This window comes from Rhynchophorus ferrugineus, unplaced genomic scaffold (genome assembly GCF_030347505.1).
Source record: "Rhynchophorus ferrugineus isolate W39M unplaced genomic scaffold, kcgeb_rfMv2 rfM9, whole genome shotgun sequence".
Classification (NCBI taxonomy): Eukaryota; Metazoa; Arthropoda; class Insecta; order Coleoptera; family Curculionidae; genus Rhynchophorus; species Rhynchophorus ferrugineus.
In genome coordinates, this window is record NW_027472588.1 from 9,193,670 (window position 1) to 9,209,065 (window position 15,396).

At 32.1% G+C, this 15,396-nt stretch overlaps 1 protein-coding gene across 1 annotated transcript in view; it reads right to left on the reverse strand.

Moving 5' to 3' along the window:
• The window catches only part of LOC143202029 (calcitonin receptor), a 305,666-nt gene that overhangs the window by 68,372 nt on the left and 221,898 nt on the right, over window positions 1–15,396 (reverse strand). Inside the window, exons 5-7 of the mRNA XM_076413298.1 lie at window positions 11,344–11,435; window positions 10,597–10,723; window positions 51–271 (exon numbers count right to left, since the gene is read on the reverse strand). Of these exons, the coding sequence (XP_076269413.1) occupies window positions 51–271; window positions 10,597–10,723; window positions 11,344–11,435 (440 nt within the window). The remainder of the gene's footprint in view (window positions 1–50; window positions 272–10,596; window positions 10,724–11,343; window positions 11,436–15,396) is intronic.

Genomic DNA, 15,396 nt, shown 5'->3' on the forward strand with positions numbered 1-15,396 from the left:
GTTGTGATCAAATCATATGACGCAGTGTTTATTCAAAATACAATACTTACAAGTCGGTGTCTTGTGTAACGTAGTGGCGTACCATACTGTGAACCAAAACAATAACAAAGGGGGTGCCCCAACCAATACCATAAAACCATTTGATGGTCCGTTCTTCTCGGACAAAGACAACCACTAAAGCTAGATGGAGATGTAGAGCTTCACAAAACATCCACATATAATTGGCCACCATGTAGTATTCTTTGAGGACGTGTAAGGCTTGACACCAAAACTGCAAAAAAAAGAATAAATATCAAACAAAATAATCACGAAAAAGTTAAAGTTATTTAGAGCTCATATATAAGTGATTTTAAATTAACAATAATTTCAAATTTGCTTTTGTTCCTTGTGAATGATTTACTCTTTCATTATTCAAGTTATTAGACCTCTAGCAACGTTTTTGAGAGATAATTTCAGGTAAGCTCATCGTACCTGTGCAGGTAAAAATACCCAATTTTTAAATTAATTAGGAATGGATATTTTTTTAATGACCTTTGTTAGCCTTAATACAAATATTTAATTAATTGAAAGACATTTTTGTGATTGTTTATAATGTACCAGACGCTACTTTTTATTTATAAAAATAAAATTATTTCAGCATAGCTGTAATTTTTATATTATATTAATTAAGTACCAAAATGCCTAAAATTAATATGCCAGACAATAAATAAAAATATAAAATTGAAGTTCGATACGTTTTAAATATAACATGTATAACACTTTATTTCAAAACATTTCAAAAATGCTAAGGTACTTTCTAGCCCACGTAATCGATACAGAAACAACTTATGTAACTTTTATGGAAAATATTCAAAAACAATCAACGGAAGCACGGAAAGACTGAAAAAAAAAACGAGGATATATATGTAGGAAGAACAATGGAAATAATCTTCCCTTTTTTATGTGACGGATATTTTTTTACGAAATTTACAACAAAATATGCTTCCTGAATACTTGTTACTTTCGTGAAGTTTACAATATAGGAAAACAACTTGTCGACCTATGGATAAATTCGAAATTACCGATCTCGTTCGAATGAAATATGTTTAAGATGCAAAAGCAGGCGTTGGAGATATGAATGATATTCGTGATTTGAGTGACAAAAATATAAACACAGAGGGTGGCTCAAAATATTTTATATGAATATTTATCTTGACAATGTCTGGTTTGCTCACAAGTTACTACAAAAAAGCAGATGAGGGCTAGTGAAAATATAGAAAGGTGTAGTCAAAAATTATTTATAAAAATTATCCGAAAAATTCTACTTCGGATTCTATTAAACTTTACTGCCTATATCGATAGTAAATGATCAGGTATATTTATTTATTCAGTTATTGTCCAAGAATAAATTATGCATGTATGCTGATCCTTTTTTCACTTTACGGAGGTTTTTATTGAGAAAAACTGGTATAATATATATTAATCAAAATAATGTTTACAGCTTTCCTCCATCTTTCTAGCAACATTGCTATACTATATATGTCTAGAGAACGATGTTAGTATAGCAGCTATACAATCATGGAACAATTTCAAATCATCTGCCAGCCAAGCAATGACATATCGATGTGAACAAATCCCTCTATATCTGATGAGTACGCTGGTTGCGACAGAATAAACCATTTGAGCTGCAGAATGTATCATTTACAATACACCTTAGCGATCCCATCATATGCAAGATTTTATGACCATATTAGTATGTTAATATTCGGTGTGGATGGGTCCCCATGGCTTTTGTGTGTAGAGTTATAAACTTCTCATCGCCAGTTACAATATGCCATATAAAATCCTCTTTTTTTGACGTGTAAGTAATGGAATGGCGATATTGATCATATTCGGAATGACATCTATTCGTGTGGCGGTCATAATTGTTTAAAAAGAGTTAATTCACCAATTGTTAAGGCGTCTTATTTGGGCTGGATTTAATCCAATAACTAATGCAATACATTATCTATAACTTTTTTAGTTCTCTAGATTGGTTCTTGTTTTGAAAATAAAAATCACCACTTCTAAATTGGTTAAACCAAAACCAACAATTAGAATATGATGGGAAAACATCACAGAAAACACATCATCAGAAAAAAAATTTCTATGTTTCTAAAATCTTTTGATAAAAAGTTCGACTCTGAAAAATCCTCGGAAAGCTTAACTTCTACTATTATTAGCAGCTCTATTTGTCTCAGAAAATATTAGTACTCGACCTTCGTCAGTATTTTAGCGAAATTTTTGGAATCAATGTCAATAATTTTATTTTATTTATCCGCATTAAAAAAACACAAGAAATAAGCGCAAATATAATAATATTTAAGGAACCAAATTGAGAGAGAACCCACTGATTTATTTAATACAATGTTGAACAACTAATTTAACTCTTAATTAAATTGGTGGCATTATCCTCAAAATAGTGTAACAAAAAAATTGCAATTAAGTATTGTTCGTTTTGATATATGAGAAGTCAATGGAAAGAATGACAAAAGAGAGATCACAATGATAGAATGAATGGCTTTTAAATGAATTTCAACAGAGTGAAAAGGTATGCTGAGTCTAAAAATAATGTGGGTTATTTTTCAATTATACATTTATAATAATGAAACTTATAATAATGAAAATGCGACGTATTGGCTATTTGAAAAAACTTACAATAATCTGCTGCTGTATAGGTGAGTCCCTAATCCTCCCAGGACATTTAACACAGCCTTGGGATTATGTCAAAAGTTAATTCAGCGATTTTAAAACAAAGAAGAGGAAACTTTTAAGCTGATGCAGCGTGGTGTTACTGCAAAACCAGAGCACAGTATTACACGTTAATATAAGTGCAAATAGATCTGATTTATTTAATATAATGTTGAATAACAACTAATTTAACTCTTAATTAAATTGGTGGTATTACCCTTAAAATGCTGTAACAAGAAAAATAGTTAATTTTTCGTTACTATTAGTGCAAATAGATTAGCAGGACGTAACAGATTTTAATGCGAATATCCTCAGTACTTTTTGTAGTAATTTAGAACTGCTCTGATTACTCAATGAACATGTATTGTTACAAATTATCATTTTTGAGATATTTACCAATAAAAAATACTTGTAAAAGATATAAATGTCAGAGTCAGATTATATAGTATTTCTAATGTATTTTAACAATGTTCGATTAAAATGTTAGTGGTGTTTAAATACTTATATTTTTATTGAAATACTTTCTTTCAATTTCCTACTACCAAATTGAGGCTTAACGTGTCATCTGGTGATCAATGGGTTTTAAAGTTGATCACATTTTAATGTATTAGATTCGTTATATTCTATGTCATAAAGAATGAAACAATCAGTATATTATCATTGAAAATTTATATTATTAGGCTAAACATGTTTCAGCCTCATATTTGTTGAATGTAAAAATTGTGAGTTAAATTATGCTTGTGGGCTTGATATAAATGATCGTAGTAATATATACAAGTATTCTAGTGTTGTCGATGAGGGCGAAGTGTGCCTTTACAATTCTCTTGGTTTCCTGAGTAACAGTCGGTATCTGAAGATATTTGTGTATGAAATCAGTTTTGTAGTATCTGGATACACCTACAATACTTCTCAGAACTTTATTCTGGAAGAATTGTATCTTGTTTAATATAATTTAATTATATATTTATATTTCTTGTGTCTTGCTTATATAATAACGTGTGATTTTCTTCCAATTAACTAGTAAATTCTCCTGTATTTTAGCTCCAGTTCTTTCTTTTTTTTCTTACATGTTTTTTACAATAAAGTTTTGCATCAAGATTAATTACGAGATATTAGAGTTGTTGATATATGAAGTGATGTTATTACTTATTGTTCCTGATGGTTCTGCGGCCTGATTATACAATTTAAATATAATAGACACTTGTTGGGGTAATATCTCATGCTGGGTACAGAAATGGTAAAAAATTTAACAATACTGAACAACTAAAATATGCTATCCATAATGAATAGCTGAATTTGAAGAAAATAAATTTTTTCAATAACTGTGCTATAGTTTTGTCGCTTCGTTACGTATAAGCACTTAGAAGTCCAATACTTTGTAATATAAACATAAATCGTATAATCTGATTATTAAAAAAGTATTTTTATTATGATATGAATTGAAATATCTCTAATGCGTTAAAGTTTTGTCGCGAAGTGTAGCTAAATGAATTTTTTGACATGGTTATGTCACATTCTGGTAATCAATGAGATCATATTATTATATGTGCGAGAACACTTTCAATTTTATTTATATTTTGTTAGTGAATTTATGCATCATAGTCGAATGTTGTACGAAAATAGACGCACAATAAACCTATAGCTATTTAACAATAAAAAGGACTTGATGCCTTTTCTGTTATCGGGTTATTTCTAGTGATGCCTGGTGATCAATTTCAAAAACGACTGTAACCGGATACCCGATAAATCCTTTGGTCTGAGGAACGTTTTTAAAATCAATTAAATCGATCGGAGGGAATGATAGAAACCGATCCCAAATAAATTTTCTTAATGGGTCTGTAATATCGTTAACTATTTCATCTGAGACACTCTCCATTTGGCATTATAATCGGAGAATTAATAGTGTATTTTTTTGTTTATCCGAAACGGCCATCGCGATGAATTTATTTCTTTTTCTTTTCGTTCGCCGCTCAAAATAAAATAAATGGCTTTGTAGGTATTTACTTAAATTAAAATGGGTAACAAAGCACATTTGGGAAGCTGTTTACGCGTCGAGAATAAACTGGACTGTCATAACAATCGGAAGATGGACGCCGACATAGTTCAAATAAAAGCGAATAGTATTTGTCGAAATAATATTTAGGTTAATTTGTGCCGGCTACCGTCTGTGCTATGTCCCGACCATACATCATCTAAGGATTAAAATTGTGGTTATAAAATAATGAAGCCAATGATTTAAAACATTTTATTTATTATTTTAGACCAGACATTCTTTTGATTCGCTATTTTGTGCTACGAGTACTCGGTAACAGCTTAAGTGTTGTCATGCAAGAAGTTTTCCTTTATTTATTGTATGTGCTGATTCTATGAACATCAGATTTGCATTCTTTTAAAATCTTATAATGTGTTTCCTAAAATTTTTGATTAGAAGTAATGCTGCGTACAGACCGGGCCAACGAATGACAACGAATGGGTTGGTTGGGATATATTTAGTGCTGTTTAAACGGTTTAACGTCGGCCTACGAAGATTTGTTGGCATTCGCTTGCAATCTGTAGAGTGTCGGTAACATCAAAAAAAATGAATGGAATCGACGAATGCGGTGTGGACGGTAGGTATATACACCATAATCGACGCTGTCGTTGAAAAATAACAGGTAAATTGAAAAGTCCCGGGCCTGACATCTAGATGGTGCTACTAGAATTAAATCCTTATGTTTACTAGTTAGCCTTAACCCTCAAAAGATGCGTATATAAATTTGACAGCTGTCGGAGCATTTCTTTCTGGATTATATCGTTTTGAGTGAAGCAACATTTGTTATTGGAAAAAATGGATAAAAATGAATTACGCGTATTGATAAAATATTGCTTTTTGAAGGGAAAAAATACAGTTGAAGCAAAAGCTTGGCTTGATGCCGAGTTTCCGGACACTGTCCCAGGAAAATTAACCATCAAGGATTGGTATGCTAAGTTTAGACGTGGCGAAATCAGCACCGAAGACGGCAAATACAGTGGACGCCCAAGAGAGGAAAACGCAACAGTCGGCTGGCAAGGTCTGTATATTGGGACGCGCACGGAATAATTTTCATTGACTACCTCGAAAAGTCAGTGAAAGTTTTCAAGTTTCACAAGTCAGTGAAAACGATGTCAAGAATCCATGAATTGGGCTTCTAATTGTTTCTTCATCCACCGTATTCTCCAGATCTGCCGCCCAGCGACTATTTTCTGTTCTCAGATCTCAAAGGAATGCTCACTAGAAAGAAATTTTCGTCGAATGATTAGGTGATCGCCAAAACTGGGGCTTATTTTGAAGCAAAGGACAAATTATACTACAAAAATGGTATCAAAGAGTCGAAAAAAGGAAGATCGCTATAATCAGTATATTTCCCTTGAAGGGAATTATGTTTAATAAAAAAAAACTAATTTTTAAAAGGGAACGATAAAACTGGACTTATAAACACCCCGACACAGATACTCGTCGGTCTCTTCTTCTCCGAGCTTCCTCAAGTAGCTGTGTCGTCAACTGTAATATTGTCAATCACTTGAATAATTCGTAAGTAATCCTGTTGGTTTCTATCACTTCACCACGTGCCCAGCCTTCAATTCTCACATGTACGTTTCATCGAAAGCCAACGAATGTTCGGTATCCAACGCCGAATCTCATTAGTTGTCCTTCGTATGATTTCTTGATATTCTTTACGAGATAAAAATGCCAGTTAGCCTTACATAAATTAATAAAATTACATAATAAAATCAGTAGCGATGATGTGGAATATCTAGGTAATATTGATGGCGATATTTATTAGAATTCATAACAATTTTTGCAAAACTGTATTTTAAATTGTGATAAACCCATCACTGTAAATATATACAAATAATTTGTTTATTAAACTTATTATTAAAATGGTCTTTTTTCATTGTAAAAAATTATAACATATAAAACTTTAAGCCAAATGTAGTTATATATATATATAGGGTTTCAAATACTTCCATCTTGAACGGATCAAAAATAGAGCAAGAGTTTTATATTGCAACCATTGGAATTATTGATCTATCAACTCTTTCAATTACTTTCAATTGGATTTTAATCCAATATTGCTATTAATTCGTTTATTTTCAATTGTTTTGGTTGTCCGGGACATTATTTGTTATAAACCTTAAAATACATACTTGATAGTAAACATAGTGATAAATGTAATAGCCTTAATATGATACACTAGCATCAAAATAAACTTTAAAGTTAGCTAGGAGTTATCAATGGATATTTTTAAAACAATTCAGAATGTTATTGAATATCGAAAATATTATTTTCAGTAATCCTCTAATGTTCAACTCCTGATTCTATTTATATCAGATTTTCTCCAAAATTCGACATTATTACTATATATATATTGTTACTTAAATCCATGAATTTGATAAATTTTGTTTCAACAAGTATTATCAGGATCGAAGCTCGGTCCAAAATAAAACTTATCGGCCTATTTTCGAATGTTTCGTACGGTTGTTCGGGACAAACTCTCGAAGGAACAAGGTTATCTGACACAAACCAAATGAAACTGATCTAAAGTCGTTCCGTTTCTATCTACAACCTAATAACTGTTTCCTTTTGGGGGAGCGATCTCCCTTAACGCAAAATTAATTTTCCTCGCAAACGCCGCGCAAAAATACCAGTAGATGAAATTCCGAAGGTTTTTCTTTGTAAATCGATATCTGCTCAAGTGTTGCTTATAATATTTAGTTGATTTTTACATTGCACGTACTTTTTCCATTAACAATTATTGTCTTTCCATACTTAGTTAACGTTACATGAATATTCAAAGGGTGCAATTGGTTTTAGTTACTTTTCAAATGATGGTCTTAGTACAGAGTTATTCAAACTGTTATTTAAATAATGATATAAATATTAAATATTTAAACATGACAACTTTACACATTAACTTTATAGCCTTAACTTATATAATAACTGTATTTAAACATAACCTTTATATTACAAACAACCTTTTTTTTAATTATGAAGAAACAAAACTGAGTTTAATATAAAATCAAGAACACTTTTTTATTTTTGATGACCTAAAGGCTAAAGATAAAATATTAGGCTATAGTTTAATAATAGTTAGAGGCAATGAGTTGATGCTAAACCAAAACTTAACTATTGAGATCTAGTTACAGGAATGACAATTTAATGTCTGACTCATCCAAAAAAAACCTTGCTAGTTTTTTTTCGTAACTGAATATTATCAAGCAATACAAAAATTGAAGAAAATTTTGATCTAACTACATTTTCCCGCGAAAACATAATTAAAAAGACCGGGAAGACTGGGAAGAATTTTCAGAAGAATTCGCAAATCGCATTTAACTGAATATATCGCTCAATACCACGGGACAATTAACCTTAGAGGAAAGGTTATGGAAATGGAAGGCCACTATTAAACCAAACCGATCAAATTCCATACATAATCTACACAAACTACTTATAAAATATACACAATATTATAATCTACTTATAATAGATCAATCAACAAAAAGCTGAAGCATTCGCTGATCATTTAGAACAAACCTGCAAACCAACTGAAATATAGTCTGAACATATTCTACAGATCAGTTCTAACTATCAGAAATATGCTGAAGTCTGAAAATCAACATGAATCAAACAAATACTAAGTCCTGTATGGAGTAATGGAGTTCAGCTACGGGCATGCTCTGCGAGAAGTAATATGTACATAATATAAGTATTTCGGAACAAAGTCATAAGATATATAGTGAATGTGCCCAAATACTACAAGAATTACTTCCATCGAGACCTTTAGATCCCAATTATTATTGAGGAAACTAAGAGACTTACAATAAGACATGAACAAAGACATCACTCCCAAGTGCTGCAATTCTTGGTCAATACTAATCTAGGATACAGATAAGATTTTAAAAAGTTATAATGTATACACTGGATATTATTAAAAATCAGGCTAATATATATCTCGACGTAATTAGTGAACGTCAGTTTCATCAACCATCGTCGATTTTTTTACACTTTTTAATTAGTCCTTCTCACTGTTAACATTTTAACTCATCGAAAAAATATAATTAGTCTTTTGTTTTAATTCAATTTCCGTCCTAGGCAAAAAAATCTCACCAGACAAAAACAGGACCACGCAACCGATGACAAAAAATAGTGCTTCGGAAAAATGTATGAATAAATTTTAATAAGATATCCGCCGTAAAAAATGTCTGTTCATCTGGTAATTAAAAGATTTTTTCGACTAGAACGGGTATTATTTTCGGTAAACGGGGGTTTCTGTCGGCAAACAATGTTGAAAAGTGAATAAGGAGAAACAGGAAGTATGAAATTAATTTTAATTGTTTTTTTCGCGTATCCCTAAGTTTGTTTTTTAGCTTAACTTTTTTTAATAACGCGTAAGATAAAATTAAATTTGTGATTATGGCCTGGTTCATTATACTTTTAATAAAATTCGAAGGGTTGATTTATGTAGCGTGTGCATCATTCAATAACCATAATTGAACGCAAACCCTAATAATGAGATTCTTTCGGTATCTATTTCTAACAGGTAGGGCAAAAGTCCCGCTACAAACAATCTTGATTGCGCTCTATCTTGGTTATGTGACGTTTAGCTCAGTTTCTCTTTAACCATTGTGTTGTGTAGACGTTCAAATTTTATTATGGATAAATATACGCCACAAGAACGAGCATAAATAGTGACAATATTTATTGAAAATAATCGTTCCATTATTGCAACTCAGCGGAAATTGCGTCAAAAATTTTTTGATCGTCCAGTGCCTCACAAAACTATAATATATCGTTTACATGCGATTTTCGACGATACGGCACGACAGCAGGCAGGCATTCTGGAAGACAACGTACGTCTCGTAATGCTGAAAATGCGACTCTGGTGTGCGACAGTGTTGCAGAGTTTCCAGAAACATCAACTCGGAGACCTTACATATTTCTGCACGCAGTTTAAGGCAAATTTTGAAAACTTATTTGAAAATGTTTCTCTACAAAATTCAATTAGTCCAAAAATTGCTACCGAGTGATCCTGATCAACGAGTTGAGTACAGTAATCCTAAGGCTGTCTGGTGAAATTGAGGATTTTTTTATCTAATTTGATAATGACCGATGAAGCCCATTTTCTTCTCAGTGGCCACGCCAATAAACGGTCGGTTTTGGGAACACAGAATCCTCAATTAATTCATGAAACATGATTACATCCACTAAAAACAAATATATGGTATGCTATTCATGCTGGAAACCTCATTGGCCCCTATTTCTTTGACAATAACCAAGGTGTTGCAGTTACTGTTACTGATGAACGGTACCAAGACACGATACAAAATTTTCTTGTGTCTGAAATGCAATAGCAAGTACTAGAGGACATGTGGTTTTTGGAAGATGGGGCCACAGCACACACAGCTCATTCAACACTTGAATTATTGAATGACGTTTTCCACAGATACTAATTTAGAGATGTGGCGATTTAAGATGGCCAGCCAGATATCCGGATTCAACAGCATGAGACATTTTCTTACGGGAGTTTTTAAAATCGAATGTTTATGTGAATAAGTGCCCAAACGATTCAGCATCTTAAAGACCAAATAAATTTTTTATGAAAACCAAACTTATTTATCCTTTCTTTGAGCAAAGTTATAGGCTCTCAAAATGGTAGCGAGACTTTTGCCCCATGTTGTATGTAAATAGTTCAATTTTATGAAACTATTGACTATATTTTGCAACTATTGACGAAGTTATAATAGATATTTGTGGAATGAAAACCAGCATAGGAATCCTAACACTAACGTGCAATAAAACTCATTACCATAAATGAACTTAAGAGAAAAAATGCAAAATTTTGTTTTCAAAACAACGCTGATACTTACCGGGTTTAATAATGACACACTGAAGTCCGGTACAACTTTCTGATACCAAATAATCCAAGTGATATTGTTGAGGATAAAGGAGATAAAAAGCTGAACGTGGATTCGTATTCTGATACATTTCAAAGTTCTGAAATAAAAAAAGGACAAAATAAAATAATCGCACGAATTACATAACGTAATTAATTGTTGTTTGTCGTTTCCGAGATCGACAACAAAACTTGCAGGTCAATAACGAACTCGAACGAAAATTGAAAAATATTTTTCGATGGAAGCCAATCCGAAGTTTTTTCCAAGTCAGGATGGCGCTGCTAATTACCAAAAAAAGTAATTTATAAGATCGCGTCTTATTTTAAAATTTATTGGGGTTATAATTGACCCAATTTTTATCTTTAAAATGTTGTTTTGTCCATTCCGAAGCTTATTGGAACTGGAGGGGATATATTCAGTGACGCGATGTAACTTAAATAACTGAGAGGGTTTCCGATTCTACTTTTATTTTACTTTCTGTTCCTCTCTTGTTGAAAGAAGAGAGGTTTATTTATTGCCAATTAAGTATCAAATATTGATTTAATTAATTAATTGTGATGTTACAGATGTCGAAACTGAATATTTTGTTTAAAAATTCAATTATTTTAAAAACATCATTGGTAATTACTATTTTTTATCATCATTTTCCACATTAGTTTTTACAGGCTTAAAATATATACTAGAATATTGCGCGAGAAAAAAAAGATATTTGTGACTTACCTATATGATAAAAATATCCACAGAGATACTATAAGAGCCACCAGAGAGACGAAATATCCAACAACGTAGAGGAAATTGATGAAATCAAAGAACTGCAATAAAAAGATATGTATTAAGATGAGTCGATTTATATATGTAAATATTCTGATAATAATAAATAATATAAAATAGAAATATCTATTAAGAAATACAAAATTGTAAAAAATCAAATATCAGAGACATATGCGGTAATATATACAAGTTAGTTTAAGAGATAATAAAGAATAAAAAATGTATAGTTTTCAAAACAACGTTAATCGTCCAATGTAGTATTTTTTTCACTATTAATTAATACATATCTAATTAGGATTCCTTTTTATACACCGCCATTCTGTTTTCCAAAATACTGTAAACATGACGTTGACAACTCTTGTATAGGGTGAGGTAAAACTCCCGCTACCATTTTGATTGCACGGCAACTTGGTAACGCTAGCTCAGTATCGCTTGAACCATTGTATTGTGTAGACGTCCATATTTTATTGTAGATAAATATACGCCACAAGAACGAGCAGAAATAGTTAAATATTTAATGAAAATAATGGTACCATTATTGCCACTCAGCGGAAATTGCGTCAATGGTAGCGGGACTTTTCCTCTCTATATATCCTAACTTGTGATATATTTTTAAGTTATATTAATATCGTTTTCTGTTATCATAGAAACATTTAAATCCCCCAATATGTAGTGTCCAATCACACTGACAGGATATTTTGTTGTAATGGCAAGAATGTTTAGCAAATATCCATAAATGCTCATGTATATTGTTTGTATTAATTGTTATCAGCCGTCTACATATATTTTGATGCCGTTGATGATCATTCATGAATTATGACAACGGCATATAATAGTTACTTTTGTATTTTATAGCTTTTTCAAATATTTTGTTACATTTAATTTTTTATGAAATGTGTAATTATTATGTATACATTTAAATTTCGTTTTTCAGCTACCATTCCTTTCACTCCTTTTGGAAATTTAATTCCTTCAATTGAACTCTTAATTTCTGGAGTATTATTCCAAGCAGCTTGTTGAATATCTACAAATGTTTCTGCTTCAAAATTCAATTTGAACCTGGAAAATAAAAATTAACAAACGTAAATCTTTGCATGTGCAATTCATGTATAATCAGGCCGCACAAGCACCATTACAAATAAATAATATTATCATTCAAAATAGCAACAACCCTAAGAATCTCTCTAAGCTATCTCCGAATGAATCTTGATGCAAAACTTCGCCTGAAGGAACATGTAAAAAAGAAGAGGAAAGAACTGGAGTTAACGTATAGTAAAACCAATATAGGTTAATTGGAAGAGACTCGCAATTATCAGTATATAATAAATTGCTATTATATAAGCAAGATAATGTCAACATCGATCTCTTGGATAACACAAGAGTATGCCACAGACTCACAATAATCAAACCATTTGATCTTATGTAGTGAGGTGCATCTAAGAGAAAATAGCATTGTAAATACATACACATTGTTACATCACTGACAAAGATAGGGTTGATGGATCCTAAATATTTACCTATTGACGATAATTAAAGACTTTTTACAAAAATGTTTAATCTGAATACGAACTTCTAATCAGCCGAAACTAAAATATGTGTAGCATTTCTATATGCTTACTACAAGCAAAATTAAATTAACAAATAAATTTTTAAAAGGAAACCTAAAAGGAAGACCTACAGCAGGTATTTGATATAAGTCATAATAAAACGCTAGTCTGCTGCTAGATGTTGCATAGATATGACAGAAAGGCTTAATAATAGAATTTAATTGCGGGAAACAAACATTTCCGCTTGACTCTCACAGTTTATTCGTCTAGAATTCTGTATTTATTTTACCTAAAACAGCTTTGATGCGCTGGATTTGTTGCATATAATATTTATCTAGTCTTTTAATTAAAATTTATTATTATTATAAATTAAGCCAGAAAATCACTAAAATACTTGACAAATATTAAGTCGTTGGGGATTTCCAGAGAATATTTTTGTATAATTATGTTCGCAGTTTAAAATATAATATTCCGGCTAGGTTGGCGCACTGGTAAAGGCGACAGGACTGCTGGGGCATGGTCGTAAATTTATGTTTGTGATTGTTCTAGGCAAGATTGTAAAATCCGACAAGGAATATGATCCCAGTCACGCCAGGAACTAGGCTGGCTAAGACCAGATTTCTTCTGGGATTATTTCTAAAGTTGGTCACTCGCCAGTCGGTAGGCTTAATGCTGAGGACCGTGGTTCGGAGTCCATGTTAAACTGTAGGACCAGTCCAGATAAACCCTCGTCGATAAAAGTAGACTTTAAAATATGTATTAAAAAAAAGTTAAAAATGTATTAAAAAATAATCTATATTTCAGATTCGAACGACAACTTACTCGCCCATACCAAAATTACCCTTCTTGAATTCCTTAATTTACATCATCTGAGACTTCATCATATTCGAACGCAAATTTTTAGTTAGTGAACTTAATCAGATGATACGTGTTTTTCCTCAGAATGGATGCATCTTAAGGGATTTAAATAAAAGTAAGATTCAATGCTCACATATTATAGACAAGATTTCTTTTAAATGTATTTGACTAAATACTAGTATACTACTAACAATTAACTCTGACTTAACCGACTAACAAACAACGGTAGCAAAGCAAACTGCCGTCGCCGACGTTCTATACAATAGTAGTGGCAAAGCAAGCTACCATCGGCCACGTACTACACAACAGTAGTGGCAAAGAAGGCTGCCATCGGCCACGTTCAGGAAGGGTGGTGGCAAAAAAATATCAACTTTGACCACATTGTTTTTTTTTTTGAGTTCAGTAGCAAAGCAAACTGCCATCGGCCACGTACTATACAATACTAGTGGCAAAGCAAGCTGACATCGGCCTCGTTCAAAAGGGGTGGTGGCAAAAATATTTCAACTTTGACCATATATATTTTTTTGGTTCAGTAGCAAAGCAAACTGCCATCAGCTACGTACTATACAACAGTAGTGGCAAATAAAGCTGCCATCGGCCACGTTTAGGAGGGGTAGTGGCAAAAGCATGTCAACTTTGATCATATTGGTTTTTTTTTTTGGTTCAGTAGAAAAGCAAACTGCCGTCGCCCACGTACTATACAATAGTAGTGGCATTGCAAGCTGCCATAGCCCACGTTCAAGAGGTGTGAATAATATAGGAGGAATAATACTATATTCCACTGAATCAGTTAGAGTTCAAACATTTGCAAGTTTAGAAGAATTGTTTGTAAGATTAAGGTTTCACTCCATTATACGAACCGTGATCGTTATTGTGCGTATTTTAATGATGCTCTTAATTTTACTAAGCCGTAGGTTTTGGTCTTGCAGCATCTGCATTGTCTCAGCAACTCGTCGGAATTTTTAGGTTTTGTATTAGCTGGATCTCTTGTTTCAACAACTTGACTTCATAATTAAAAACCATGGGGGATTTTAATCCCATCTTGCCGTGACCATGATGGGTATTTTAGAAGCTTTTGCCACTAATATTAGTTTGTTTTAGAGTTCCTCAATTTTTGTTATATTGGTAGCATTTTGGTGGTAGATTTTCCCACTTGTTGCACGTTCATTATAAGTGAGGTTCGGCAAACTTGACGCATTTAGGTGGTTTTTACATTAGTTTTTACTGTGCCCAAGCGATTCACATATTGGGGAATTGATTTATTTCTATTTAGTACCTCAACCGTAACAGTTGCACTACAGACCGTTTTGATATTATACATTTTACTCACATCTTCATTCCTTGTAAATAAGACAACAAACATGTCTAACTGTCTGGGCTACGTAAGTTATAGGTAGAGAGAGCGGTATGCTGAAATCGAAAATAAAACTACTAACTCTCTTAACATATGTACCCAAATAGTAAAGAAACGTTTCGTGCTATGACAAAAATAAAGTCATTTTGGGATTTATTAAATTTAAAAACATAAACAGGCCATGAAAAAGCAGAATCTAAATCGTTGAAACAAATATGTAATATCAAAAAAGTTGGTTAAATA